The 27580-nt window shown below is 39.5% G+C and overlaps 1 protein-coding gene across 2 annotated transcripts; it reads left to right on the top strand.

Annotated features, from left to right (window-relative positions):
• Nucleotides 1-318: 318 nt before the first annotated feature.
• ANXA11 (annexin A11) lies at nucleotides 319-27481 on the top strand. Of its 2 annotated transcripts, XM_040564599.1 has the most exons (17): nucleotides 321-437; nucleotides 6517-6658; nucleotides 7553-7608; nucleotides 12788-12872; nucleotides 14037-14161; nucleotides 15593-15970; nucleotides 16451-16538; nucleotides 16962-17056; nucleotides 17469-17582; nucleotides 18674-18764; nucleotides 18882-18961; nucleotides 19141-19197; nucleotides 20137-20230; nucleotides 20992-21087; nucleotides 23690-23748; nucleotides 24400-24522; nucleotides 26704-27481. In XM_040564599.1, the coding sequence occupies exons 2-17, from the start codon at nucleotides 6607-6609 to the stop codon at nucleotides 26761-26763; spliced, it is 1653 nt and encodes a 550-aa protein (XP_040420533.1). In that variant the 5' UTR covers nucleotides 321-437; nucleotides 6517-6606; the 3' UTR covers nucleotides 26764-27481. The 2 variants fall into 2 exon arrangements, with proteins under 2 accessions (XP_040420532.1, XP_040420533.1); XM_040564598.1 differs by lacking the exons at nucleotides 6517-6658; nucleotides 7553-7608 and having other exon boundaries at nucleotides 319-437.
• Nucleotides 27482-27580: the final 99 nt, after the last annotated feature.

A 27580-nucleotide genomic window follows, 5' to 3' on the forward strand; every position in this document is an offset into this window, starting at 1 on the left:
TTGGTCTTGTTAAAATAAAAATGAAGACTTAAGAAGTTGCACTTGCCCGTGCCCTTGGCTCCGGGCCGCGGCCGGTGCCGTGAGGCGAGCAGGTGCTCTGCTTGCATTTCCCCTCACGCACGCCTGTAAGCAAGCCTTACAAACCAACGCCCTCCCCTTTTATTTTACTTCTATTTATTTGGAATTCTTTTTTCCACAGGAGGCTGAAACCCGGGAGTTTTAAACAAGATCCCGTGGCCCGGCCCTGAGGGCTCCCGCAAGCATGCGGCCTCCCTGGCGGGCCGTTGTGTAGCGCTCGGCCCCAAGCGGCCATTGCCCGCCCCCGGCCCGGCCCGAGGCGGGGCGGGCGGGCAGGAGGAGCCCGGCGGCGCCGCCCCCAGCTGCTGCCCTGCGCCACCGCCTCGAAGCGCGACCGGAGCCGCTCCTGGGGACCCGCGGTAGGAGACGGAGGGAGACGGGTGGCGGGGGCCGGGGGGACACCGGGGGTGCCCGCGGCTCGGCCCGAGCCCGCCCGGGGCTGGGGGAGCGCTGCCGGGTTCCCGGGGGGCGCTGGTCCCCGCGTAGCGCCTGGGCTTGTTTTGTTTCGAGCTTCTGGTTTTGGTGCGTGCGGTTAGAGAAGAAACCTAAGATGGCACTTTCGTGAGAGCCGCGCTGACCTTTTTTAACCAAACGTCTCTTTCTGCAAGCTGCTTGCAACATGCCTTACTTTTATTTACACTGCGTGGTCTGAAAATGTCTTAATACCGAAACTGTTCAGCTCCTGCTAGATCTTAATCGTTTGTAAGACAAAAAACAGCAGAAACGTCTCAATATTCAGAAAAGAAGAGGTCTTGCGCATTGTCAAACCGTTTCTGCAGAAAGGCAGGCTGGGCAGCAGGGAGTATACCATTTTATGCTGGGGTATTTTCCCCCTTCAGTCAGGTTCCTGGGAGTTCCTGGAAGTCTTTTCCGGATGAGGAGGAACAGCTAAGGAGCACATCTGCTGCAGGAGGGAGTGGCAGGAGAGCTGGAAGCAGCTGAGGAAAGAATGAGGACAGACACACTGACATAGAAAGGCTGATGTGAAGGAGTGGAAAGCAAGCAGGTTGACAGTAGGGGAAGCAGTCACTGCTGAATGTTTTCATGAAGGAGCTGGTTTCTGTGATTTTTTTTTTTTATCATCTGTCTAAAAGGATGGTTGCTGTGGGAGGTGGGGGGTTCTCTCCTCAACCTCATTCCCACCTTACCAGCGCATGATATTTGCTGTAGAATGAGTCAGTGGTCTGCTGGAGCATGTAGTGATAATGCCAGAAATGGTGCCAAACACAGCGCTAGTTGAAATTTGAGTTCACGAACTTTGCCACAGCTTAGCTATTTCTGTAATTTCCTGTCTTTGGAACTGCTCTAAAAGTCACATGGACCACTCTTTTGTGACTGATGCATCAGATAATTTGCATCGGGTGTTTATTCCAGCCTTGCCCACGTCCCTGTGGCAGTTCTGTGGGTTTTCACCTTCCTGAAAGTGTTTTTGTGGCTACTTCTGTTACTTTTCCCTGCCTCCAGGCACTTAAACAAACAAAAAACATATGTAATAGAGGACCTACGCAGATTCAGCATGGTTTGAAGGGCCTAATGATTTCGTATCTATGTCAACAATGATATTTATGTGCGTTTGTCTTGTCTGACCTTGGTATGACATCAGGAGACAAAATATCTCTGTGAATCTGAACTTAGGATTCCCAGCCTAGTCATCACACTAATGCAAGTGCTACATGACTTCTTGAGCTTGTTCTTTATAGTCCCTAGTTCTGAATTATCAGAGTGAAAATTCTGTGCAATGTAAATAAAAATTAAAAATTATGGGATGGGGATATTATATAGAGTTATATAGGCAAGGTAGTATATAAAAGAAAAAACATTTTGAAGAATAATATTAAATAATTCAAAATACATCATCTGCTCTATTACAAAATGGCAAGCCAAGGAGTTTGCTGATTTGAAGCCTACAAGATGTTGTTTCCTAGAGCTCTAACAGGTTTCAGAAGATGGAGCATGCAGAGGGTCTGTTCAATAATATTGCATTAATCAGAGCTAAGATGCGATGAAATGTGGTAATGTTGTAGGAGTTAAAAAAGGAAGCTATAGTTAAAGCAGAGACGTATTCAAAAAGAGCAGGTGCTTTAATGGTGGCTACAGAAATAGCAGTGCTTTTTCCTGAAAATTTCATTTGTTTTTAAACAAGGCTCTGTAATCACAGAAACAGCAAAAGCATATTTTAAAAAGCAACAACCACAACAAAAACAGAAGGCTGCATGTGTATGCTCGGGTGAGCGACACTTCCACCAATTTGAAACTGGAATTGTTGCAGTGTGCTGAAGAAAGAGAGGTGGTTCCTTTCCTATTGCTGTTGGCAGTTACTTGAAAGCAATTGTATTTGCACATTAAAATACCCAAATTTAGAAGGGGAGGAGGCACAATCCTGTGCTGTGCTTGGGGGCAGCTGAGGGCTGTCTTTGGAGCAGCTTCTTAACCTGTCTTTGCCATCTTGTTCAGCCCCAGGAAGAGTGATCTGCCAGAAACTCAGCCTGGGACACCGTAGTCTACAACTGCATTTGGTGCCAGGCTTGAATAACCTGGAGTAACTATGAGTAACAACCTCCAGAGAGCTGGAGAAACTTCCCCCAAAAGGTAGCAGTGTTTAAGAGCTCGTCATTTTTCTAAGCCACAGTCTTGAAGTAAAACACCCAGGTTTAACTATCAGTTTTTTCAGAAGATAGGTAAATGTTTTACATGGCTTCATCTTTGAATGGATCTGTGGGTGTTGTTTTGTTGTGCTTTTTTGTTTTGGGGGGTTTTCATTTGTTTGTTTCATTTTTACTTAGTTTTAAACTGTAAACTTTAAATATTGCTATTGTGATTTTAATTTGCGTACTTGGGCAGCATGGGTGAATGTTTTGTCCTCATCCTCAGCTTTGCACATGGTGTAAAAGCTGAACTTCCTTCAGGCAGTTCCCAGAGCTGGTAAGAACATAATGCAGTACCTGCTGCAGATGATAGATAAGCAAACCAAACAGCAGCAGTAAATATTTACAGTGTACTACTTCTGTTGTTGCTTCACATTTGTTCCAGATTTTATCAAAGCTCACTACAAAACCTTGATGTGAAGGTAGATCTTGATGTGAGGTTGGGGCAGACGTAGAGTCAGTTGTGGGTCAGAGTGGAGACTTGCGGGGATCTTTCGAAAAAATATTTCTATTAACTGGGTGTGATGACCAGGCAGTCAGTCTTGACTGTGCTTAGCAGCTGGTTTTTGTGTGTGATGTGCAGAACTGTATCCATACTGCTCAGCTGTCCCAGATGCTGAGTCTGGGCCAGTGCTAATCATCAGATCAAAGGAACTTAGACTGAATAGGCTTTGTGTGTTTGTTCTCAAAACCAAAAACCCACAGAACCCCACAGCCCAGCTGTTCATGGCGCAGAGCAGGATCATGGTGCTATCTGATGGGCAGCAACTGTGCTTTCTAAGAACAGATATACAAAGAAATGGAAAGAAGGCCTGCCCAGACATTGCTTCCTCTTTTTCTTGATGCATTGGCTGTTTCAGAAAGAAGACACTGACTTATTTGGTTATAGGGAAGGTTAAAAGCATATTTTGTTGTAGAGAAGGCTACATATAAAGAGCCTTTGAAAAGGTGAAATGGTCATGCTGTCGGTGACATCCGTGTGCTGCTTCCAGACCCAGCTTGGCTTTGTGCAGAGCCCAGGGTGGCCACTGGAGCCCCGGCCAGCCCAGGAGGAGGCTCTGCTTGTCCTTTGTGGGCTGGGTGCTGCGCCCATGCCGGGGCACTCGTCCTTGGTGTAGGAAACTGTGCTGTACGCGTGTGAAATGTGTGTCAGTCCTTTACCATAAGGCATTTACTTTTTTTATGGCTGTTGTGAAATACCCAGCTTTCTGGTCTTTTACACCAAGTTGGTTCTTTCTTGAATATGTCAGTTACTGTACAGAGAAATCGATCAGCTGAAAATCAGTAGTTCTTTCTGGTCAGAAATAAACGAAGTGTGCCCGTTTGCTCACTGAGATGAGTGATAACTTACCAAATGTTTCTGGACACCTCTGTGTGTATGTCCTTCAACGTCTAGAAAGCATAGAAGCAGTCACCTTTAGGAAAAAGTTGATATGTTTGCAAACTCACATTTTCCAGTTTTTCGGGTGGGGGAGTCCCAAGGCCACCAGCCTGGTGCAGAGCACAGGTGTTTGGTACGCAGTGCAGGTCTCACGTGTGCAGCTTTTAACAAAGGTCCCTTGCAGGTCTCGTAAGCATGCTTTTCTTTGAGGAGTTGTCCCTTTAAAAGCTCCGTGTCGTTATTTGACTTCTTTTGCAGCCTAGACAATGTAAATGCAGTAAGTTTTGGCAGAGAACATAATGGAAAACTTGATTCTTCCTTTTGTTTCTGTTGTCTCTGAAGAGCGCAGGAGCCCTAGGCTTTTGTAGCAGGGCCGCTCCTGGCTGTGCACTTCCGTCTTGCACACAGCAGCTAATTACACATCAGTGGCAAGAGTTGTACAGTTCACTATCTGGCAACTGCTTTAGTGTACTAAATACTACACTATTGCTTTAGTTCTGATGGCTTTCGTGCAGAGTGTACTTTGTGAAATGGAATAATTAGTATTTACCTATTCCGGCTTTCACTGAAGATGCAAAAGTTTGTTTTGCATGGTAAAACTTAAAATAGATGAGTATAAATCCTTGAGGCATTAGTCAGTTGAGAACATAACTCAGACTATTTATAGCATGACTGTTCTTGCAACAAATTATCTTATATAGCAGGTTATGACTTTGAAATAGAACCTCATTCTGTTATTTCTTCAAACATCTTGTAATTCTATTTTGGAATTTCTGTTTTGTTGTGTTTCAAGGATGGTGTTGCGATATCTGTGTTGTCACACGTTTTGACTGACTGCAATGTAAATATTCCAAAGAGAACGCTGGAAGAGGGTGCTACAAAAGGAAACGCTTGGTTTGAGGCAGAGTAGAAGGCCAAAATGAAGTTGGTCTGGAATTAACTCAAGTTCTTTGGGTTTTGTCTTGAGTATGTATATAGAGACCAGTAAGAAAACCCAGGGAAGCTTAGGATTTTCCTAGAAAAGTGTCAAACAACACGCAAAGGGAATAAGTGTTTAACTACCTAAGTGTGACCTTCATGACGATGCAAGGTATGCTACCTGTTCTCTCTCCCCCCGTTGTCTGTTCTTTGGACCCCAAAGACGAAGGCTCCAAAAGCCAAGCACAGAAGTAGGTTTCATTCTGTTCAACCTCCTGCCTTCTCTCTTCAGTGCAGGTGAACGGCGTAGGTGTTACGTTGGCATCTTGGGCAGGCCTGGTTGTGCCAGCAGCTAGAATATGAAGTTGAACTACTTGCCCATTGAAATTTTGACCCTTTGTGAAGGATATGGCTCTCGAGTTGTTGAGGAATTGTACTTGAGGGACCTCAACCGTTCTGTGATTCTATGACTGTGTGACCTCAGAGGTCCCTTCTTACCTAAATTATTCTATGATTCTATGAAATAGAAAATCTGTACTGGCGCAGGTAACATCAAAGCAACTGTTCCACTGTCTTGAAGAATCTTACTTTGGTCATATGTTCTCATGCATTTCCCTGTTTCATGGAAAAGCATTTCTAATGCTGGTTAGATGACTCTTCAAATAGTGTTGAACAGTACAAAATATTTTAAACAGGCTAATCTTATATGTAATTTCAGTAGTGAGCAGTGGTTTTAGATTTTAATGTCTTGTTGCAAGAGGTTTGAGAATTGCAGTGCAAATATTTGCACTTTGTCTAGAATTGGTGACAGTCATCTCAGAATTTTCTGGCAGTGTAAGGCTGTAACGCTGTGATTTGTGCTTCTTACACATAACTGATAACCAAAAATTATTGGTCACATGAATGTTCTTAATTAACATTTGTGCAGCTTGGCTGTGGCTTATGGGTCTCTCTTCCCATTCAGATGTGCTTTGTTGGACATAGCATCTATCTTCTGCTCTACCTTTTTTTGACCAAGGCTTGTCAGCGCTGCCTTTTCTGATGTTTTTTTTTCCACTCGTTTGCTGCAGCAAATCAAAAAAGGTAGTTTTTCATCCAATAAAGTGTTTTTACAGTAATATTAATAGTAAAGCTATTGAAATATTTATATAATCAAAATCAGCAGTGCTCCTGACTTGTAATACTAGCAAACAGTTCAAATTGATAGTTTTAAGAAGACACCTTTTTGGAGTTCGTTTTACATTTTGCCGTCAATTTAGAGTTGTGGGTGTTGGTTTATTTTTTAAAGTAATGTATTTTTGTAGGGAATGGATGATGTGTTAGTACTCTTTAAATATGCATTTTGGGTGAAAACCGGAAAAGGTTCATAAAGACAAAGCGTGAGTGGTACGTTCTGTGTAAGAGGTTTCTAGAGTTTTGGCTGACATGAGCTCAACTACATTAAACCCTTTTTGGAAGGGGAACCAATGCTGTTACCATGGTTTCTTCAAACAGGTTGGGAATGAGAGGAAAGCTAGTCTGGGAGTCAGGTGCAGAAGACTTCAGAGAAAGCCATGTTGCAGGGCTCTTTATCTGACAGGATGGATGAAGAACATTAGAGCTGGTGTAGGAGAGAACAACTTCGGTGCTGCAGTGGGTAAGCAAGTCCAAGATAAATCTTGCTTAGACTGCAATAGGGCAATGGCGGGTAGCTAATGTGATGCTGACTGTGACTTGTCCTTGTTTTACAAAAGCATAGCGGTGGATGCCCTACGTGACCTGTAATGAAAATCCACAGCATACTGTAAGGTGTCCAATTCTGTTCTGTTGATTTCATAGTCAAGGATCAGTTTCTGAGCAGGTTCTGAGCAGGTTTGCATAGAGGAGTTCTGTAATTTATAGCTTTAGGCAGCCTTTTGTACTACATCCTGGTAATTATCCTGGAAAAGGAAAAGGCCAAGGGTTCACCTTTACTCAGTGTTCCCTGGGAAACAGTTGTAATTAAGCAAGTTATTTGGAACAAATATAGGCCATGATATTTTCAGTTTTTGCCCTCAAATTATTGGAACTTGGCGTTGTTGGAGACTGAACAACAGCCACTAAATAAGTTACAGAAATCCATTTGTAGGCCTTTTCTGCTGTGCTGTGGCTTACAGGAACTTGTTTTAAAAATTCTTTTGGAAAATGTATTACAGATTTCATGTCTTAGAAAGAGCTCTCTTCCCCCCTTCCTTTGCAAAACAAGCAGGAAAACACGCCAGAGCCTGAGCAGTTGTCTTGCACCATGAGGTGAGATAGCGGTATCCACTGCAGCAGTACAACCTAAGATCTTTATTTAGAGTTTGTAGGTGTTACTTTAAGGGTGAACATTGGGAGTGAGGAGATGATTGTAACAGTATTTGTCCTATGTTTTCTTCAAGGTGCTCCCTTTTTCTGTTTGTGGGTTGTTTTTGTGCCTTTTTTTTTCCCTCTTGTGCACTGCTTCTTTTATGGCTGAGTAAACACAGAACTTGCTGTTCCTGTATCCTCCCACACAGTATTTGTATTACAGGGTGGGCTTCTGAATCCTCTTTTCCCTGTTCTGTGTCACTGCTTTATTGTCAGCAGGCAAGTGTCCCTCTTCACTGACAATTTTAGGAAGATGCTTTGGATGTAGCAGAATAAAATTTGAGAAGGTGGGCTTAGAAGGTGAAAAGGAAACAAGGTTGTGGGAGTGGTCAGGGAAGTTAACTTAGAGGGGTAAATATTTGCTACGTTAGAGAAATGGCCAGCAGAGATGTGATGACGTACGGAAGAGGTGGTGATCATGGAAGTTCTTGAATGTGAGCAGTTGGTGTGTTTGTGGATCTAGTTTGCCTGGAATCAAACCCACATGGAAAAAATTTCCTGTGAAAAGACTTGGACAAATATAGCATTCAAAAGAAGCAAAGAGACCTTTTTCACGTATAGTAACATTTTTTTCTGGGTGCTAATGAGGTTGGATTTCTCAACTTCAGCTTTACTGCTAAAAGGCTCTTTTATTTTTTTTTTCTAATCTGAATGGAATCGCCTACATGGGATTAAAAGCAAGCAAAAACCCTTCTAAGACAACTCCTATCCCATTCCTCCTCACCCTCCACCACCAAAAAAAAAAAGCCTTTGTCTTAAATTTATATGTAAAGCTGTATTGAAAAAGCATCTTGTCATTTTTTTTAGTGTCCTATCATTACTAAATTTACACTTGAAGTAAAAAAAAAAAAAAAAAGGCAAAAAAAAAGCAAGCAGATTATCTATAATAATAAAAGCAACACGATTATCTATAAAGCTAAAGATAAATAAACAAGCACTCTAATAATTTGAACATCAAAAATATACACTTTGTGACTAATAAGCGTTAGGGATTTGACTTAGCTATAGGTTGGCTTTTTTGGTCGACTTTAGTAGTAATTGTCCTTTTTATTTTTTTTTATTTTAGCACCATAGTTGTGCTTACACTATAAACTAAACATTGCAAAAAAGGGTAATTGGAAGAACATTGTCAACAGATCATAATTCTGTTTTGCTTTCTGTAATGAAGCATTATTTCTTATTCTTAAGAATGCTTTGAAGCCTGGATATTTTTTCTAGGAAAAATTAGCAGGTAGTTACAGCATGCATTTGAAGATTATTATCAAGGAAAACAAGGTAAACTACAGTTTCATTTTCTGTTGGTTTTTGAGTTTTTAAGATCGTCTGCTACTGAGAAATTTGAAAATAATGCCTTCTCTGTGCCCTTTGCTATTAAACATGTCTTTGATGTGCCAATTCTTAATCATTATTCAGCTTAGGTGAGATTTTACCACAGAAAAAGAGCAGGAAACCCAGCAGCTTTGACTGATGAAGCTTCCTTGCAGTCCTGCCAACCAGTTTGAACTGTATTTGTTCCCAGCGTGGGATTGGAATTTAAACTTCTTGTAGCTCCCATCTTCTGTGGGCAAGGACCGTGTGTGGCGTGTTTTCCCTGTTCCTTTGTCTCTTGCTGTGTCCTACCAGAACAGGGCTCCATGCTCCTGAGGCCATCCCTGGTCGTGGTGTCTGTAAATTAGGTGGTGAAGGTAAAGCATTGCGGTGTTCCTGGGGAATAATTAATGAAAAATGCAGTCTGGAGGCTGTTACTATGGCAGCCATTTAACAAATAAACTTAATTTTAACTTCCGTATCTCAATATACATAGGGGAAGAGGCTTAGCCATACCTGTATGTGCTTCATCCTGGCTGTCAGGAAGCACAATGACCTGGGTGATGACCTGGGTGGTGACCTTGGCTCTGTCTTCTGTACAAGGGTGTGTGCCACGCAGTAACTGTAGGGAGTAACAAGGAGATGCTGGAAGAGCCTAAGCGAAAACCTTGCAGAAAGACTTGGAGTTGGGGACGTGCTGCTTGACTGCTTGAAGCTGTTCAAGGTGTTTTCTTTCCTAGAGCGATGGAAGGTTCATGGATCTGGGGGGAAAAAAGGTGAAGAGATGGCTACTCTTCCTGGCCTCAAAGATTAATGGTTGTCTTTGACTAGTAATCGTGTAGCTGAATGCATAGAGCTGGGAGGTTTTTGTTTTTGTTTTTTGCCTTTTGACAAAATAGTTCCCTAACATACAAGTCCTTGCAAGTAGAGAAGAATGCAGTGAAAGCAGCGTGAAATGGATAAGGATGTATTTCATTCTTCTTGTAGCAGCAGCAGCTACTTAGAAATGTGGCAGTGACCAATTAAGGATTAATTCATTGTGATTCACATTTCAATTTTGTGATGAAACTGGTGAGGAACGTCAATCTGCCTTATAGGAAGTCATCAGCTTGTCTGCCAGTGTGGAGCTTGGTTGCCTCCCCGAGTGGTTTTTGGCTGTGTAGTTTGCCAGCTTCTACTGGAGCCAGTGTAGAATTGGAAACTCTACTGGTGTTAGCGAGTAGATTGGCCCACTGTAGTGTCTATCATGGTATTCCTCTTAGTGTCTGTTTGGTCCGAGCTAACCTCAGCTGTCTGGTTTCCTTTGGAACCCGATCCTGAGGCCTCTCTTAGGACAGACCTTCTCATGTGCATATGACACAATCAGGAAGACATACCTAGCTCCGTGTGCGTTTATGTCAGGTAATACAAGCCAGAAGCAATTTATTTAAGGTATACTTAAGTCTTTGAAGGAAATGTCCCAGATTAAATCCTGAATTTTCCAAGTCTGATCTTCCAGTTACAAATCAGTTCTCTGCATAGGTCATTCACAGATTTTTAGCGCTTGTAAGGTACAGAGATGGGCAAATGCTTCTCTGCACATTCTCGTCCTTCCAGATCTCCAGCATTCCTGCAGCCTGGGCTGTCTCATTGTATTGGGTTTATGTGGTGAGGGTTTGGTAGCAGGGGGCTGCGGGGGTGGCCTCTGTGAGCAGAGCCCAGCAACTGCCCCATGTCAGATCAGAGCCAGCTCCAGATCCTCCAAAATGGACCCGCTGCTGGCTAGAGCTGAGCCATGAATGACACTGAGTGGGCCTCTGGGAGAGCAGATGGATGAAAAAGACTGATGTGTAACAGCAGCTGGGTGAGAAAATAAGAAATGGATACCTGGGAAAAAGGGTGTGTGGAGCTCTCTGTGGCTGTGGGGAGCTTCTAGCTCCCGGCTCCCTGCAGGGCTGGAAGAGGACACCAGCTGGGTCTCTTGCATCCGTCTTGTAGAGCCCTGGCAGCTCTTGGCTGAGTGATGAGGAGGGCGAGTAGAGGAGCACGTCATGGTGTGGTTGTGTCTGTGTCCCAGGCTGTGGCTGTCAAAGACAGGAATCAGCATCCAGAGCATCCACCTCTGTCGCATCCCTTGCCAGGAGTAATAGCTGTAATAAAGAGGAGCAGTCACCCTCCACCACGGCAGGCAGCCCTTCTCCTCTCCTTGCTGCTCGCCTGCCGGGCTCCCCAGTGCAGTAGGAGATCTCATTGGAAACCAAGGCTGAAGAGAATATGAGAAAAATATTTACCATGTTATACAGAACATTTTGTAAGCATTTGATAGAATATAAAACATTCCATGAGCCTTCTCTTTTTAGATATAATCCTGTTATGAACAACGTAATGTTGCCTAATCTCCAGCCCATTCTTGCAAGTAAACATGCAGAGTTAGGCCATGATGTTTGTGGGTGCCTTTGACTTCCCTGGACCTTTCTTGGGGTTTAAATGTGGGCACTTGTGATTGACAGTTCACTGAGCTAAACAGCCTGATGCTGTAAAACATAAGCAAGTTTGCCAGCTGTGCATCGTGCTTGGTCTTGTGTGCAAAGCTGGGCGAATTGTTAATGTGTTACAGCACTAAGAAGAAAAGGACCAAAGGTGCTGGTGGGGTAACGGCCATGCCCTGGCTGAGCCCCACCTCTCGCTGCTGTTCCTATGGGGAAAGGAGAATGAAGAGATGGGACGAATGGAAGGGGCAGTGCTTAGATTTGCATGCATGGAAATTATTTTTTTTTCCAGATATAGACATCCCTTCTAGTTTTACTGTTAAAGAGTTTTTTTATTGCTGGGAAATAAGTGTATGTATTTATTGAGTCTGTTAGACGCTTTATGCACTGAAGTAGAGGTAGGACAGTTGTAACTTGTAGGCAGTTCTGTTTATTGTAATTTCTGTTAGACTTCTCTCTTTAAATCTAAATGAGTACGCTCAGCATGAAGTCGAAACATTTTTTTAAATAAAGTGAAGATTTCCTAAACCCATTTTCCTTTTTAAAAATAGAAAGAATTAAAAAGAGAAGTGTTTTTTTATTCCACTGCTGCTATGGAAGAGAACTATGCAAGCCGGAAAGTCAACATGATTATGCGAAAAGAAAACAATCCCACAAAAACAGTCAATAAATAAATAAATAATATTCCACAGATGAAATCCAAAACACAGCAAAACAGGCCAGATACAAAAAGGCGTGCTGTAGGGGAAAGATAGAAAAGAAAAGAAAGGGATAGTATTTGCACAGCAGTTCAAAAATAGACTGGGAATTGTCACTAAAATAACCTTGAAAATGTTAAAGGCTCAGTGGATGCTTTTCTTGATCTGAAACCAAGCTCCTTGAGTTACTTTTAGCATTCATCCTGATAATTGCTGTGTTAATTATAAGAATTTCTGTACTCTGATATCTCACTTTATTTTTTTTTTTAATGTAGGTCTCCTTCCTTTTTGACACTCCACTTCTCTTTTTGGACAGTAATGACTTGGTACATTTCTGTGCTGACAGAGGCAATATCAAGTCCGAGAGATCCAATCTGTTTTAGTGATCTTATCCTTTCAGTAAACCCTTCATGCTTACAGCACTGCCATAAAGCATGAAGTGTATCCTTTCAGCTTCTTACTCTGACCTTGCACTTCTGCAGACGTTCACGTTTAAGTGCCTTCTGCCACTTCTCATAAAATGATTCATTTGAAGGTGTCGCTTGTTTGTCAGCTGATTTTTCTACTCTTGAATAATAAAGCTTTTCTGTATAGGTTGCAAACTTGTCGATACTTCAACAGTGCAATAAAGTAAGCATTTTCAAGTGATGCATCCTTAATACAATAGACAAGGTGAGGGTAAATATTAACTGAAATTAATAAGAGAAATAGTCTGAGGAGTGACTGTACAGCTGGTTAGATATCTGAATGTATTTATTGGCCCAACAAAAGGAAATGGGAAGAGATTTCACCAGAAAAGCCTCTAACTTGTGCAGTTTATATCTAAAGTTTGCTGACTGGCTACTGCTAACATGTTGCCTGTTAATTTTATATGTTATAATTAGTGAAGCATTACAGAAAATAACTGTGTCATATATTTTTCAGATCTTTGCAATGAGTTACTCGGGCTATCCCCCAGCAGCCCCAGGATATCCCCCAGCAGCCCCGGGATATCCCCCAGCAGCCCCAGGTAAGTTGTTCAGGTGAAGTCACCGTTAAGTGATGATGATGGCCCTATCAAGAGTAGAAAGGCGGAATAAATGAAGAAGAAGACTCTGAAGGATTTTCCTGGCCCACTTCAGCTTTTTGTGCTTTCTTGCTAAGTCCTCTTGTTTTGTTTTGGTGGTGGTGGTTGTTTTTATCTTGGATGGGGGTTCTGATTTACATGAGTGCTCTGGCCTGTGTTCATTTAAGGCCCATTTTAATTCATCTCGCATAAAGCGTGTAAAACTGGGAGATGGTCATCGTTTTGACCCAAATCAGTAAGTGTTAAGGAACAGTGTCCTGTCAGTATTGGGTCATGTCAGTACATAGTCTCACAGCTGTTGAGAAAAACGAGTAACAGGAGAAACCAGTTGCGCAATTTAAGACCGTATCCCACAAAAATTTGTAACTTCAATTATGACAATATCCCTAATTCACTGTTCTTAGGCAGACAATTTGTTGTATATGGAAAGGACAGAACTGTTGAAAAGGATATTGATTATATTGATTATACTAATACAAAACTGATTAAATATGTAACTACTAGTTGTTATGTGGGTGAGCTATATGGTTGTCATCACACGTAAATGGTGAAATGTAGAGTTATGCAACCTTATGCAAGAAAGGGAAGCGGTGTACTGACTAAAAATAGCCAAACTAGCCTATTCCTCTGCAAAATGTTTTGACTTGGGGTGACTGCTGTGCTGACAACGCTGTGCTGCTGCGTGCAGCCCAGTTGTTTTGTTACTCAGGTTTCTGTGAATGTGCTGTGTCGTGCTCTGTAGGCATCTCTCAAATTAACAGCCAAAGAATTAATATCTTCCTATTGGAATACCCAGACAATTTGTGGTTTGAGAAGCTACTTTGTAATCAGAATATGTTGTTTACAGTATTACCTCCTGAATGTTAACCTTCAAATATATTGTTTTAAAGAGGAATGTATAGATTAAATGGTAACTATTGTGGTTAGAAGTATCTGTGAGGCTTCTCTTTATATCAGAGTTGTACTGTTAGCATGCACCTCTTCAGCTGATTTTCCTTCGCCCAAACTTCAAGTGCTAAATATACGTTACAATAGAAATATATGTAGTAAGAAATAAGTTTTAAAAGGTGTAGGTTTTTATTTCAGTACGACTGTGTTTGATTTCAGGTGGCAGTCCTTGGGGTGGTGCTGCCTATCCACCTTCAAATCCACCTTCCAATCCACCTCCAATTGGTCTAGAAAATGTGGCTGGCTATGCCAATCAGTTCAATCCAAACTACATGGCTGGAATGGTGAGTTTGTTTTCATTTAAATATATCTTACTGTGACTTCCTTAATTGCAGGGTTGTGGTTCTGGCCCTGCAGACAAGTAGTTTATTACAGGTTTATTTTGAGTTCTGTGCCTTTGTGTAGTCTGTTTTAAGTGCTGAGCATTCAATATCTTCTGTTGAAGAAAATGGTTGCCACAAGCTATTCCGTATTTGAGGAAGGCAGACCACTAGCTAATGTTGGCTTTAGAGCCTAACTTCCAAAGCTGTGGACATACATGTAATAAAACTTTGCTTTTGCTGCGCAGAGGTATAGGGGAACATATGATTAACACTCACTGTCCGTTGTTAATATATTCACATTGGCAAACACAGTTCTGCTTTTGCTTATTACTGGAGTTTTGGCCAGTTGATTAAGGAACATGGCTCTGCAGTTGGGGTAAGTGATTCATTCCTGAAGAAAATAGAGAATCAGCTGTATATAATATAAATACATTACATATATATGTATGTATATTTTAGGATCTCTTAAAAGCAATAATGTTTAACAGATCAGCAGTAAAAACCTTTTATATTGACTGAAAAAATGTAGACATTTCCAGTGTGACTTTTTTTTTTTGCATAGGGTAGAAGTGAGTGACACTTCTGACAATTTAGTCTTCAGAAATCTGTTATACTACATAAAGAAGGCACAGTATACAAAGACATTTGCATCATAGATGCGTTTCTGAGGCAGTGATTAAATGAAGTCAGCGGTCGAAATGACCAACTAACTATTTAGGGTGCACGTAACGATATCCACAGCTACTAGGTTCTGAGAACACTGCAGTCATCAAATGTCAATCCTTCTGGATCTTCTGTAGAAGAGGGTCAGTGTGTCGTGAAAAGATGATATTGCATGTGGATATTGTATGGATATCTACGTGGCAGTTTCTGCAGATGTCTTTCCTAATGTAGTTCAGGAACTCTTGCTAGTTCTAAACTACTAATGCGTGCATCTCCCACATAAAATACCCTAGGGATGCTCACAGTGGATCTCTGCACTCAAATGACGATGTGGTAATGTAAGGCAGCCATGGACAGAGAAGAAATAAGCATAGTTTTGTGTTTCTGGAATTAATGTGCATAAGTTTTTTGTAATGAGAGGTGTCTAGCTATTTGTGCTTTCCTGAATGAGTGGAACATAATGCTAGATGCAATGGTTAGGTATGAAGCTGTTGATTTTGCTTCTTGATGTAGGGCAGCTTACAGTTAAAGAGACGAGAGTCAACTGAATGCAGTTTTTTCCTTTGTGCTTGCCACTAAAACCTGATTATTGCAAAGTTCCTTTGCAGATGCACAACTGCGTATCTGTTTGGGGGTGGAGGAGGGAGGAGATGTATTGTGCTAAGTATGTCAGTAAAACTCAAGTGTTTGTATGCCTCTTGTCTCTTGCTTTATTGACTGTCATTGCAGGCATCCAGTATGGCAGGGACTTTTGGAGGGACAAATGTACCACAAGGCATGTATCCTCCAGCACCTGGGGGTTTTCCACCAGTCCCTCCAGGTGGCTTTGGACAACCTCCAACAGGACAGCAACCCTCTTACGGGATGTATCCTCCACCTGGAGGAAATCCACCATCAGGAATGCCACCTTACCCAGGATATCCAGGCGCCCCTGTGCCGGGTCAGCCCACACCACCTCCTGGTCAGCAGCCTGTGGGCTATCCGGGACAACAACCAGCAACTTACCCGGGGCAGCAGCCCATGCCAAGTTACCCACCAGGCCAAGCCGTGAATCCATCAATGCCCTCTTTTCCAGGACCTTCAGGTCCTACAGTTTCTTCTGGAGCAGTAAGAACATTCAGAGCTTTTGTTTTAAAATGTGACTCTATGCATTTGTCTATGTTTTCTTTATGTATATGAGAGTACACGTAAAACTGAAAATGTCATGAGAAGAAGTTTGATTGAAGAGGGAGATGCAAGCAATATAGGCACATATGATTTCAAATAAATGTTGTTGTACTACGTTATCAGAGCAGAAAGATTTGACATTACTTCAAATTTCATTAATTTTGTTTTTCTTAAGTATATGCAGGTGTATTTGGAGTTTCATTAAACCTTAATTAATTGGACGGGAATTTAATATCATCAAACCTTTTGGACTTTATATTCTATCATCATATAGGTATAGAAACAAATAGCTTAGGTTCTGTTGAATTTACTGTCTTGCTTTTCTAACAAAAAAAAATGGTAATAGTTTTTTTTCCTAAATAGCAAAATAAAGTCTTTTACTGATAATACTAATATGCAGTTTAACTTTTATGATTTTAGTATGGAAACCGAGGCACAATCACTGATGCACCAGGATTTGACCCTCTGAGGGACGCTGAAGTCTTGAGGAAGGCCATGAAGGGATTTGGTGAGCAGTCTGTGGATTTACAATTTAATTAAAATAGAATTGTAGCTTTGATTCAATACTGCCTTTTGTCGTTGCTAATGTATGTATTGAGTGGGCTAGTTCAAACATGGATGTCCTCAGTTATTCAGAAGAATTATTGGAAGTGAACTTAGACATAAAGAACTTCATGAATTTGATATTTAGTAGTTTGTGGTTTTGGGGTGGTTGTTTGTTATTTTATTTTTTTGTATTCTCACTGTGTTTGTGATTGGGCTTGAGTAGAATTTGAAGTTCTGTGGTTATATACAAGAAGAGTTGTAGTAGGTGAGTTAGAGACGTGTATGTCCTTCAGTTGAGCTTGACAGAGGTAGAATGAAATGGAAATAAAAAGCTGAATCCTCACGTGACGTGCATGCTTATTCTCTGGTGTCTGTGCACATGCAGGAACTGATGAGCAAGCGATTATAGATTGTCTTGGAAGTCGTTCAAACAAGCAACGGCAGCAGATCATCCTGTCCTTCAAAACAGCTTATGGAAAGGTAAATACATCATGAGAAAAAAAAAAAGGGGAAGAAATAAGGCCTACATGACTTTATCAGAAGTCAGTAGTGTTTGGAAAGAAGGTTGGAGGTTACTTACGGGGAAGATAGTTCACAAGTCCATAGCCTGTTTGCCCACTCTTAATTTGCATGCAGCATTTCAGACGAAATGTATAAAACAGTTTCTCTGCTAAGTGATTACTTTCACCCTTTTGGTCTGCACAATCTATTTAATTTGATGTTAGTTATTTAATATACACATGAGTATTTGCTGATTTTAATGTTAAGTGGAATAGCTTTACTTTGGAGATAAGTTATTGATGCTTACCCATACAGAATTCTACTTAAACTACTCCACAGTTCTGGTGCTTATATTTGTCAATTCTTTTCCCTTCTTTTTAATTCTCATTAGGATTTGATCAAGGATCTCAAGTCCGAGTTATCAGGTAACTTTGAGAGGACAATCTTAGCAATGATGAAGACACCTGTCATGTTTGATGCTTATGAAATCAAGGAAGCTATAAAGGTTTGTGTAGGAGATATCTATAAGATCTAATCTGTAAAATAAAAGGAATATTTGAGCTGATGCAATTTTTGGTAGTCATTTAAAAGCTTGACCTTACATTATGTCCTCTCCATTCAGATGTTCAAACCACTCTTTGCCCTATTTCTTAGAGTTGTATAATAGTAAAATAGAGAATTCTTATTCTCACAGGTTATTTAAATAAATAAGCTGTAATAAAGGTGAAGACCACTTAATAGGTTTGTGTTGTAACAAAAGCATTAATAAATAGAAAAAAAAGTCAGAAAGTAATTTCTGACAGACTTTGCAGTTCATTTATTGCATGGTCAGCAAGCCACTGAAGCAACTCTTTTCTAAGCCAGCTTAACTTAGAATTTCCAGTGCCTTTACACTCAGTGCTCAAATATAGCTATTAAAAACTAGGTTAATAAAGACTTGGAGCAGGGTGTACCTTCTTCTTTTTGTTTTCTCCACCTGTAAAGTATATTTTCTTAGACCATGTTGATCACTTTTTTAAATATTAAAGAAGTATTGTATATTGTTTTTCTTTAAAGCAATAAAACTATTTTATTAATATTTGAGTTTTAAAGTAAAAATGTCAAACATCTGTATTTCCAGACAGCATTTCAATCAAGGCGGAATAAATATTTTCATTGCTGAGTCATTGCATATATTTACATGTTCTTTCATTTAAATTTTAGAGTAGATAGGAGGATGAAATATTAGCTGTATTGTAATTGTAGCTGTTGTTATCTATTAGTGGAAGTTACCTATTAGAATTATCAGATCAGTCTTCAATGGTAGATAGTTGATTTGTAAAATGCCTGAAATATGTTGTAAAAGATGACATTTTAAAGTGAACTATTGCCCTCATACTCATTTTAATTATCCCTTCAATTTATATCTTAAATACACATCTGTATCTTGGAAACGTATTATATGCACCATTTAACCTACGTGCTTTGAATTCTCCTTTATCAAGGTGCTATTCTGAATTGCATTTGTTTTATGTTCTTTTTCCATGTCTTTCACATAAGGTTATAGAAGTAAGATGAGAATCTGAAGAATGTTTTCTCCTTGTGTTTTGTTTTTAGGGCGTTGGCACAGATGAAAATTGTCTCATTGAAATCTTAGCTTCTCGCAGTAATGAGCATATTCAAGAACTCAACAGGGTTTACAAAGCAGGTTAGATTTGTTACAGTCCCATCAAATTTTCTTCCTTTTCTTTCTTAATCACTGACGATATAAATTTGGGAAATGAGCAGGGGTGTATGATAATTCATGATTATGGCTCTCTTACAGAATTTAAGAAAACTCTGGAGGAAGCAATAAAAAGTGACACATCCGGACACTTCCAGAGACTTTTAATTTCACTTTCTCAGGTATTTGTAAATGTCCTTCCATGCAGGTTTTTTGGGAACTTAGGTGCTTTTTGTGTGCATGTTTGTAGTGGCTGGTTTTCTGTTTGTTTTTAAATAAAAATAAATGAATAAAAATAAGAAAAGAGCCCTCCAGCAAAACTTTTGTATCTTTCAATTTTTGTATCTTTGAATTCTTTCAGGGAAACAGAGATGAAAGTACAGCTGTTGACATGTCTCTTGTCCAGAAAGATGTGCAGGTCAGTAAGAAATTCTTCATCTTTTGTAAGTATAGTCAACTGATTAAGTCAATACTCCGAAATGTGACTGTGCTGTTTCTGCTTAGTCTTAGTTTTGGACACTGTGTGACTTTTGTTGCAGTAGTGCTCATGTTTCAGTGGACGGAATGGTCATGAAAGGACCTGCCAGAGCATTACAGCTATGGAGCTCCATTACAAAGATGGAAGCTCTAGGGAATAGAGGCCATACTTTTTGGCTGTTATTTTGTTTGTTTGTTTGTTTAATCTCTTGCTTTTTACGTGTTGGGTGACTCCATTGTGTTGCTTATTAAGGGAATGTTCCAAAGAGATTTGTGTTAATCGTGTGTATGGAGGAAAATTTAATGTGGTGAACACCTGCATTAGCTGCTGCATGTTAATAAGGAACTCTGGATTTTTGCAGCAAATAAGGCACTTGGACCTAGTAACTCTTGCCCTTGTTACTTTTTCAGTGTGTTTTGTTTCACCACACAGCAGAGAGAGAAAACCCTGGATCATTTCAGGACACTCCTGTCATCTGAATAGTAATGCAATAAGCTTTCAACATAGCATGCCAACATAGATATGAGTGTCCCAGCACATGTCTAGGGGTATAGAGAAGAAGCTATACATAAGTCCTACCAGGAAGAATTGTTTTCAGCTACTTTCTAAACAAATTTTTCTTCCTTTAGTAATCCAGAGCTCTTGCATTTAAGCACTTATGCATCAGTAAGCTAGCAAGTCTGCAAGTAAGACTCATAGTGTGTTGTAGGAAAATTAAAACTAGTTGCTTTTTATTTTGTGCTCCTGTTTTTCAGCAGTACTTAAACTAAAAAATGAGTATAAAAGGAGGAGAGCCTGTAAGCAAACTGATTTGTAACTCAGCTTTTCAGCTTAAATGCTTTTCTAATTAATGAAACACGAATTCTCTTACATGTTTAGGAGCTATATGCAGCTGGAGAGAACCGTCTAGGAACTGATGAATCCAAATTCAATGCCATTCTGTGTGCAAGAAGCAGGGCCCACCTCAGAGCAGGTAATGGTGTCCAGACCTCTACATAAATATCAACTTGATTCTGTTGTGTGTAATGATAAAAATGTACAACACTGCTGTGTGTCTGTTTTTCCTTGTCTGTAAAATGAGGGTAATGATACCTCAATGGAAAGCAGGGTGAATTCTGCTGAAGAAAAGGGTGCACAAGAGCTGTACATTATGATCATCTTTCTTAAGTATCAGAGCTGGTAGAGGTCATATTCAAATATTTCTCTGATAAAAGGACTGAGAAATTAGAATTGGTTCAATTTTAAATGCTTGTGTATATGCAAGGCATTTGCATCCCTTCCTTTCCCCTCTTTCTTGCTAGTGATAAGGCGTTAACTTAGTCTGTAGTGGTGTGGAAATATTTCAGCAACCACATAACATTTGAAATTTGTTTCAAACTGAGGTACTTATGTAGAGGGGAAAGGTGCGTGTATGTGGGGAGTGATGAGAGTGGCTGAATATTTCCTCCTTTATTTTATTGAACACCCAAGCTTTCCTAGAAGAACTCCTATTTCCCTTATGGCACTTTCTTGGTGTAGCTCTTCAAAAAGGATATAACTAGACAACCTAGAAGGAGCATTAAGACACGTAAATGGAACAAAATGGTTAATAATGTAGTATTAATTTTTGAAACTTTAAAACTTTGTGAGTGTACTTTAATACCAAGTTGAGAAGTGTGATTAAAACAAAGCCATTCAGCATGCACCAGTGCCATCTCTTTTGTGATGCTGATTCCTGAAATCTTATCTTAACAGTTTTCAGCGAGTACCAGAGGATGTGTAACCGGGACATTGAAAAAAGCATATGTAGTGAAATGTCTGGAGACCTGGAAAAGGGCATGCTGGCAGTAGGTATGTGTTGTCTTAGCAGGTCTGTTTCTGGTATTCCACCAAGACTGGCTTTGATGGTTCCATCTGTGACTCCAGCTAAGGTGGTTGTTCTTTGTAATAATTCCAGTTTTCTGTTTTTTATGTTGAGGTTTCTCTGACCTTGGCTGTAGTTGGTAAAGCAGGCCACTTAATTCACCTCAAAAAGATAGATGAGGCTTTTGCTTCAGGCAGCTGCTGAATTTAAATTTTGCATGTTAAATTTTGAATGTTAAAGTGGGGAGAGAGAATTATTAACTGTACTTGGCATTGTTTTAAGAAGTGATGAAAATCTGTAGCAACCACTGAGACAATGAGAATGGCATATTTTGGACAGCTTTGGAAATAAATAAAAATGCATTCATTAATTAGATACCTCTCTCTGGTTTTCTTAGAAAGAAAACTTATATTTGATTCTGAAGGGGTTATTTTTCCCCCGTTTCTTCTGATTAAAGCTTTGTTAATACTTTGTTCAGAAGTACCTCCAGCATCTCTGAAGAGCAAAGACTACTACCTCAAGTCTACTTTTGTCCCTTGGAAAGCAGGCATTGGTTTCCATGGGGCTGGAACAAGCCTGTCTTTGTGCAGTAGTTGTATTTGCGGTGGTCTATTCTAGACAAAATCATGCATTTGCTTTTGTCTTGTCTCTCTGTCGGACAAGATTACTTCTTTACATCTCCGTTTCTTTTTCTGTGTATTATTTTTAATTTACTGTGGTATCTAGTGCTGCTTTCTTAAGTGTTCTCTTTTGTTTCAATTATGGTAGTGTCAACAAAAGGGATGTACCTAGATGAAAAGCCATAAATAAATAAGTAAATAAATAAAAGAACACCTTACTCTGCTCCTATTGAAATAAATAGGAAAATTCTACTTTACATCACTGGGAATAAGATAGGAGAGAGCATTTTGCTCACCTGCAATGAAGTTGTGGATTTTTTTCATTGAACTTTATAACAGAATCTTTCAAAATGGGAATCAATTTTTAGAATGTGATTTTTTGCACTCCTGTCTGGTGCAGATGTGAACTATATAAGCATTTTTCTTACCCTACTTGGCAAAGCTGCGCCTTACAGTGACCCAATGATGACCCATACTGGATCTTGTTCTGTTGGTGTGGTAAATTTGCAGACCTATTCCAGGGTTCAAAATTTGTCACCTCAGGAAGTATTAATGTTAGAAAAACAGGCTTAGAGAAAAGAAACAGTGCCCCATGTTTGTAGAACCTGACCTCAATAAAGAAATTGTACTGTCAGAGTTTGGAAGTTCTTTGACTTCAAGGATCTCTGCAGGCATGTGACAGGTCTTTCATGTGGGTATTGATTCAGAACTCGGTCTGTAACTTTAAAAGAAGTCAATAGCCTTTGGAGGAAGAATTGTCTTTAATATTCACTAAATAACTTTATTGAATAAATTTTGATTTTATTTATATGTGTATGTATATATACACACGTGTATATATATCTAGCATCATTTGTTCTGTGAACCTTATTTTCAGGAAAAAGAAAGGTTTTCTAATTGAAAATATTTAATTTTGCTTTCTTTAAAGCTTTCTGGATTGTACAACTGGTAATTTACAATAACATATTCAAACATCTTAAAGTGCAACTGTGTTTTAACAGTGATCAAGAAACATGCATTTCATCTGTCATTTGTTTTGAAATATATGGTACATATCATTGACAGTTGTGTGTTGAACTTCTTTCTCTCTCTCTCACTTATGCATTTTCCTACTCAGAAAAGTTCTTTTGCCTGTATAGAATGTGTGTTGCTGTGAAATAGGTATTTAGGTCTAGTGCTTTCATTCTATCTCGCTTTGATACCCTTTTGTGCTGTATAACGTAAGTCGGGTGTGATTTGTTTTCTGTGTAGTTTGCCACAGATTGTTTGCATGATTGTTTACTGGTACCCAACATAGGATCAATATATAGATTTTAATACTTGTGTGATGAAGGATTCTCGTATTATACTGGCTAATATAACAGTAATTTGATTTGGATTTTGATCTTAAAAGATTCCTAATGAACTGTGCTAATTAAATGGAAAAAAAAATGGTCATTAGTCAACACACATCAAGGATTTTTCAAGAATCCTTGTGAACTTTGTGGCTAAAGAAATGTGTAACTGACTTTGAATAAAGGGTGAGTTTTCTATTGTAGATGGCTTCTTGTCTTCAGGCATCCCATCCCAACTTAGGACAGGACTTGAGTTTATTACTCCTTGCAGATGTAGGGCCTAGAATTACTTAATTTAAGAAAAAGCTAGGGGCACTTAAGTGCATTCTCCTTTATGCCTTCTGTCCATTCTCTATGTTCCTTTCAGAAGTAGGAGTCTGGTCATTAGATGTAAAAGTTTTGCTATGGCTGCTTCACACTAGATAGACGCTAGTGACTGAAAAGTTTGCTTTGAACCATGAAGTGTTGTAGGTTCTTGTTGTTGCAGCTAGTGTTTGGATTAAAAATCATTGCAGTGACTAACTGAAGGGGTGGAAGCTGCAAGTGTATGTTTATGTAAAATTTAAGCTTGAAAAATGACCATGAGTTTTGATTGAGTAGGAGTATGTGATTTCTGTGGTTGTTTCTTTTTGCAGTTAAGTGCCTCAAGAACACACCAGCTTTTTTTGCAGAGAGGTTGCGGAATGCTATGAAGGTAGGTGCCTGTGACAAGTCACATAAATTTACAGCATGTGTTTTAAAATGCTAGTACAGCTCATTGGAATATATCCTTTAGCCCCCTTGGAAAGGATAATGATAATAATAAAAAGCAAAACCATTACGAATAAGCGGAAGATACTATGTTTTCAGTGAGCAGAAGACTAACGATGCAGTCAGTATTATAAAAGGCTGAAAAAGCCTACCTTATTTGATCCACTTAACAAAGATGTATGTAACCATATGTCAAACAAAGAAATTCTTCCCTTGGTAAAATGATTAAGAATATGCTTAAGACTTGCTGAAATTAGTCTTTCAGTAGGGAGGGCTAGCTGAAATAAATAAATAGGTCATTAAAGCCACCTAACGTTCCTGGCTTTGTGTCCCTTCGACCCTCCCAACCCTTTTTTTTTTTTAATTTTTTTAAACTTGTTTTGTGCAGAAAAATGACTGTTAGCATCCTGCCAGTAAATTTAATTTATTAAAGCATGATGGGCCAAATTCTCTTCAAGCTTACTGAAGTCAGTGGGGTTATGCTAATAAAGGGTTGGCCTTTTGTGAGGTGATGATTTTTTGTTTTGACTAGTGCTGTATTATCCACAATTCCACACATTATTAATGCATTATGTTGTTGTTTTGTTTGTTTCAGGGAGCAGGAACAAAAGACAGAACTCTGATTCGAATCATGGTGTCACGCAGTGAGGTTGACCTGCTGGACATACGTGCAGAATACAAGCGGATGTATGGCAAGTCCCTCTACACAGATATCACTGTAAGACTTTTTTTTTATTTTTTTTTTTCTCCTGATGTGGCATCCTTTCTGGTAGTAGAACATGGATTCTTACACTGAATAACTATTAAATCCACCAAGTGTAGCTGTGTTTGGTTTGCTGTATTTCGTAGAATCATAGAATCATTAAGGTTGGAAAAGACCTTCAAAAGACCTGGTCCAACTGTCCCCCTACCACCAATACCACCCACTAAACCATGTCCCTAAGCACCACGTCCAGCCTCTCCTTGAACACCCCCAGGGATGGTGACACCACAAGTGCCATGGAGCAGACAGCACTTGGTTTTGTATGGGCCAGAGATGGGAAGGAAGCCAACAAACAGGAAAGAAGGGAAAGTTAGTCAACAGAGATTTCAGAGACCTGGATGTTAGTCTGGTCTCTGTCCCAATCTCCTTGTAGACCTTGTAGAAACAACTTAGTCCTCCAAATAAGTGATGATGTTGCTTTACCTCATGTGTGTGCTGCAGAAGTTTAAAGCTTCTAATACACTTTTGAGAGATTTCCTCTTATTTTCCTTGAAAGTGCAAGAGTTGGAAAATAACTTAGGATTCTTTAGCAGATGATCTGCCCTATTACTGCTGTAATTGCAGCTGTAGCAAGTCAAGAGAATGCCTGACTAATGGGAAAACTTAAAGATGGAGGAGAGTGAGTGGTGCCACTTTCATTCACCATGTAGTGAAGGTGCCAAATCTGTTAAGTCCCTGTATATTTCTCCTGTTGTTGACATGGAGGAGATGCAACTAGGTGTTTGGGAGGAAACATGGAAAGACAGTGAAGGGTATCGTGTGCACCAAAAAGTCTTGATTTGGCTATTTTGCCAGCAACTATGTGGTCTTTCTGGTCATGAGCCACAAAGGATCAACTAGCAGAAGCTTTTTCCAAGTCTAACTCTGTAGTGAAGATGCTCTTTTACAGTATTTATATGCCCTGAAACCACCAAGATGTAACTAAATAACAGTGAGACACTGGTGGAAAAACTGTATGTCTGCATTTTTTTCTCTTCTGATCTGACATTATTAGCAATAACCAATTTTAAGTAATTGTACAGTTCAGTATAATTGTACAGTTCAGAAATAGGAACACATTTCCATTTACTGGACTGAACTTATTCAAAACATGGTTTCAGTAAGTGTGGGGCATACATGTAAATCCTACCTTTACTCTGTAAAAGCAGAGTTAAAAACATCCTTGAAAAGTAACTTCCTAGTTCTTTTCTCTTTGTTCCTAAGTGCATAGCAGTTCCTTCACCACATGTATAAACAGTAATGTTCTATATTTTGCGGACTGTGCTATGTGTCTGTACAGGATTTATTCTGATATTTGAGGCATCTTTTTGTTCCTAATAATTTTGATGTCGAAAAAAGTTTTCATGGATAAACACACTAGCTGAAACTGTCCTGTGAAAAGGATTGGCAAGCCTCATCAACCAAGGCTAGTTATTGAGCAGTTCCCAGGGAATGTTTGTTAGTCTTAAGAGCACCAGGCAAAATTCAGCTAGCAGAGCCTTTTGTGATGATGATGCTGTTCATGAAGTCTTCTTTTCAGTGCATGCTTGCAGGTACATCCATAGTGGCTTTCACTGCCCGCAACAATGAAAGAGATGTTCTCTGTCTTGGGGGGGGTGGGGATCTTTTGAAGCCAGAGCATCGCTTTAAGTGTTTGAACATAATAAAGCATGAACTTTCATTTGCTGCCCCTTGAAAATCTATCTATGTTGAGTCCAAGGAAAATGACTTTAAAAATCTTTATTCCTTATTCTTTATTCCTATATTTAGTCTTTATTCCTATATTTAGTCTTTATTCGTGTATTTTCTGTACCTGTTGCTGAAGACAGCTTTTCAATAAAAGATTTCTATTGATTTTTTCCAGAATAGGCAGTTGACCCTGTATACCTATACCAAATTCAGTTTGTTGAAAGAATATATTCTCCTGTGGACACTTTCCATTCCAGTTATTGAAAGAACAGATTTTACTGTGTATCTTTTTTTTCCAAGAGTTTAACTCTTATCTCAGCCCAGGTTTTCTCTCTTTTAGTTGTTAGCGTAGCATTTGAGATGCTTAGACCTCATCTTCCTCTCTTTCATCCCCTCCCAACCCCGACACCCAAAAGAAGAAAGCAGAGAACAAGCTGTCAACTTTTTTTTTTCTGGGTTTGTTTCCAGGGTGATACTTCAGGAGACTACCGGAAAATCCTACTCAAGTTGTGCGGTGGAAATGACTAAATGGAACATATAGCTTTTCTTTAAAAAAAAAAAAAAAAAAAAAAAAAAAAAAGCTGCTTTTTTTAGCTTTAAAGTATCTTTTTTTCCACCAAGTAGATGTAATATGAGTTGTTTCTCTTAAAGCAATTACCTTTTTAAAGATAATATTGCATATCTCTTCTCTCCAAATAAAAAATGTAGGTAATAAATGGAAAAAAAAAAAAGAAAAAAAATCAGAAACAACTAAAAAAGAAAAGCTGATGTACCATCTGCTCAGGATTCTTTATAGTACCCTCTACAATCCATGAATGACAGGTTATTTTTCTGCTTATATTATTTTGCTGAAATAATGTGTTTGTTTTCTGGAGCAAAAATCACAGTTGTATGATTTAAGGTTGTTTTATTTTGTATAAACATTATGTGCCATTTTATTGCCAGTTATATATATATTGTATGCAGGGGTGGTTTCGTACTAACAGTGATACGTGGAGAGAACAGCCTTCAAGTTTTTTTCTAAGATTGTTCTAAAGAGGCTTTAGTTAGTTCTGTTTTCTTGGCTTGATTTTCTGTTTTTAAGGAAGATGTGTTCCACATTTCATTCTCACTAGGGCAACTGTCACAAGGAAGCAGCAAAATTGACAATAGTAAACATTCTGTAGTTAATGATCGTAAGATTTTGGATTGTGCCTTAAATATATGTATCTAAAAAGAGATTATGAAATTAAAGCTGTCTATCTTCTAACATTGCAGACTATGCTTTTTGTTGTTCGTGTTGATCTACATGGGAGTGAGGACTTGCTTTAAGAATTTTAGTTTTTCCATAGACATTTTCTGTTTG

The sequence above is a fragment of the Cygnus olor genome, chromosome 7, assembly GCF_009769625.2.
Source record: "Cygnus olor isolate bCygOlo1 chromosome 7, bCygOlo1.pri.v2, whole genome shotgun sequence".
Classification (NCBI taxonomy): domain Eukaryota; kingdom Metazoa; phylum Chordata; class Aves; order Anseriformes; family Anatidae; genus Cygnus; species Cygnus olor.

Excerpts from the sequence above, each read along its gene's own strand:
- ANXA11 (XM_040564599.1), top strand. The coding sequence starts at position 6,607 with ATGAAGAACATTAGAGCTGGTGTAGGAGAGAACAACTTCGGTGCTGCA. Across the intron at positions 15,971-16,450 it reads CTACAGTTTCTTCTGGAGCA|TATGGAAACCGAGGCACAAT; the intron begins GTAAGAACATTC and ends TTATGATTTTAG. Across the intron at positions 21,088-23,689 it reads AAAGGGCATGCTGGCAGTAG|TTAAGTGCCTCAAGAACACA; the intron begins GTATGTGTTGTC and ends TTCTTTTTGCAG.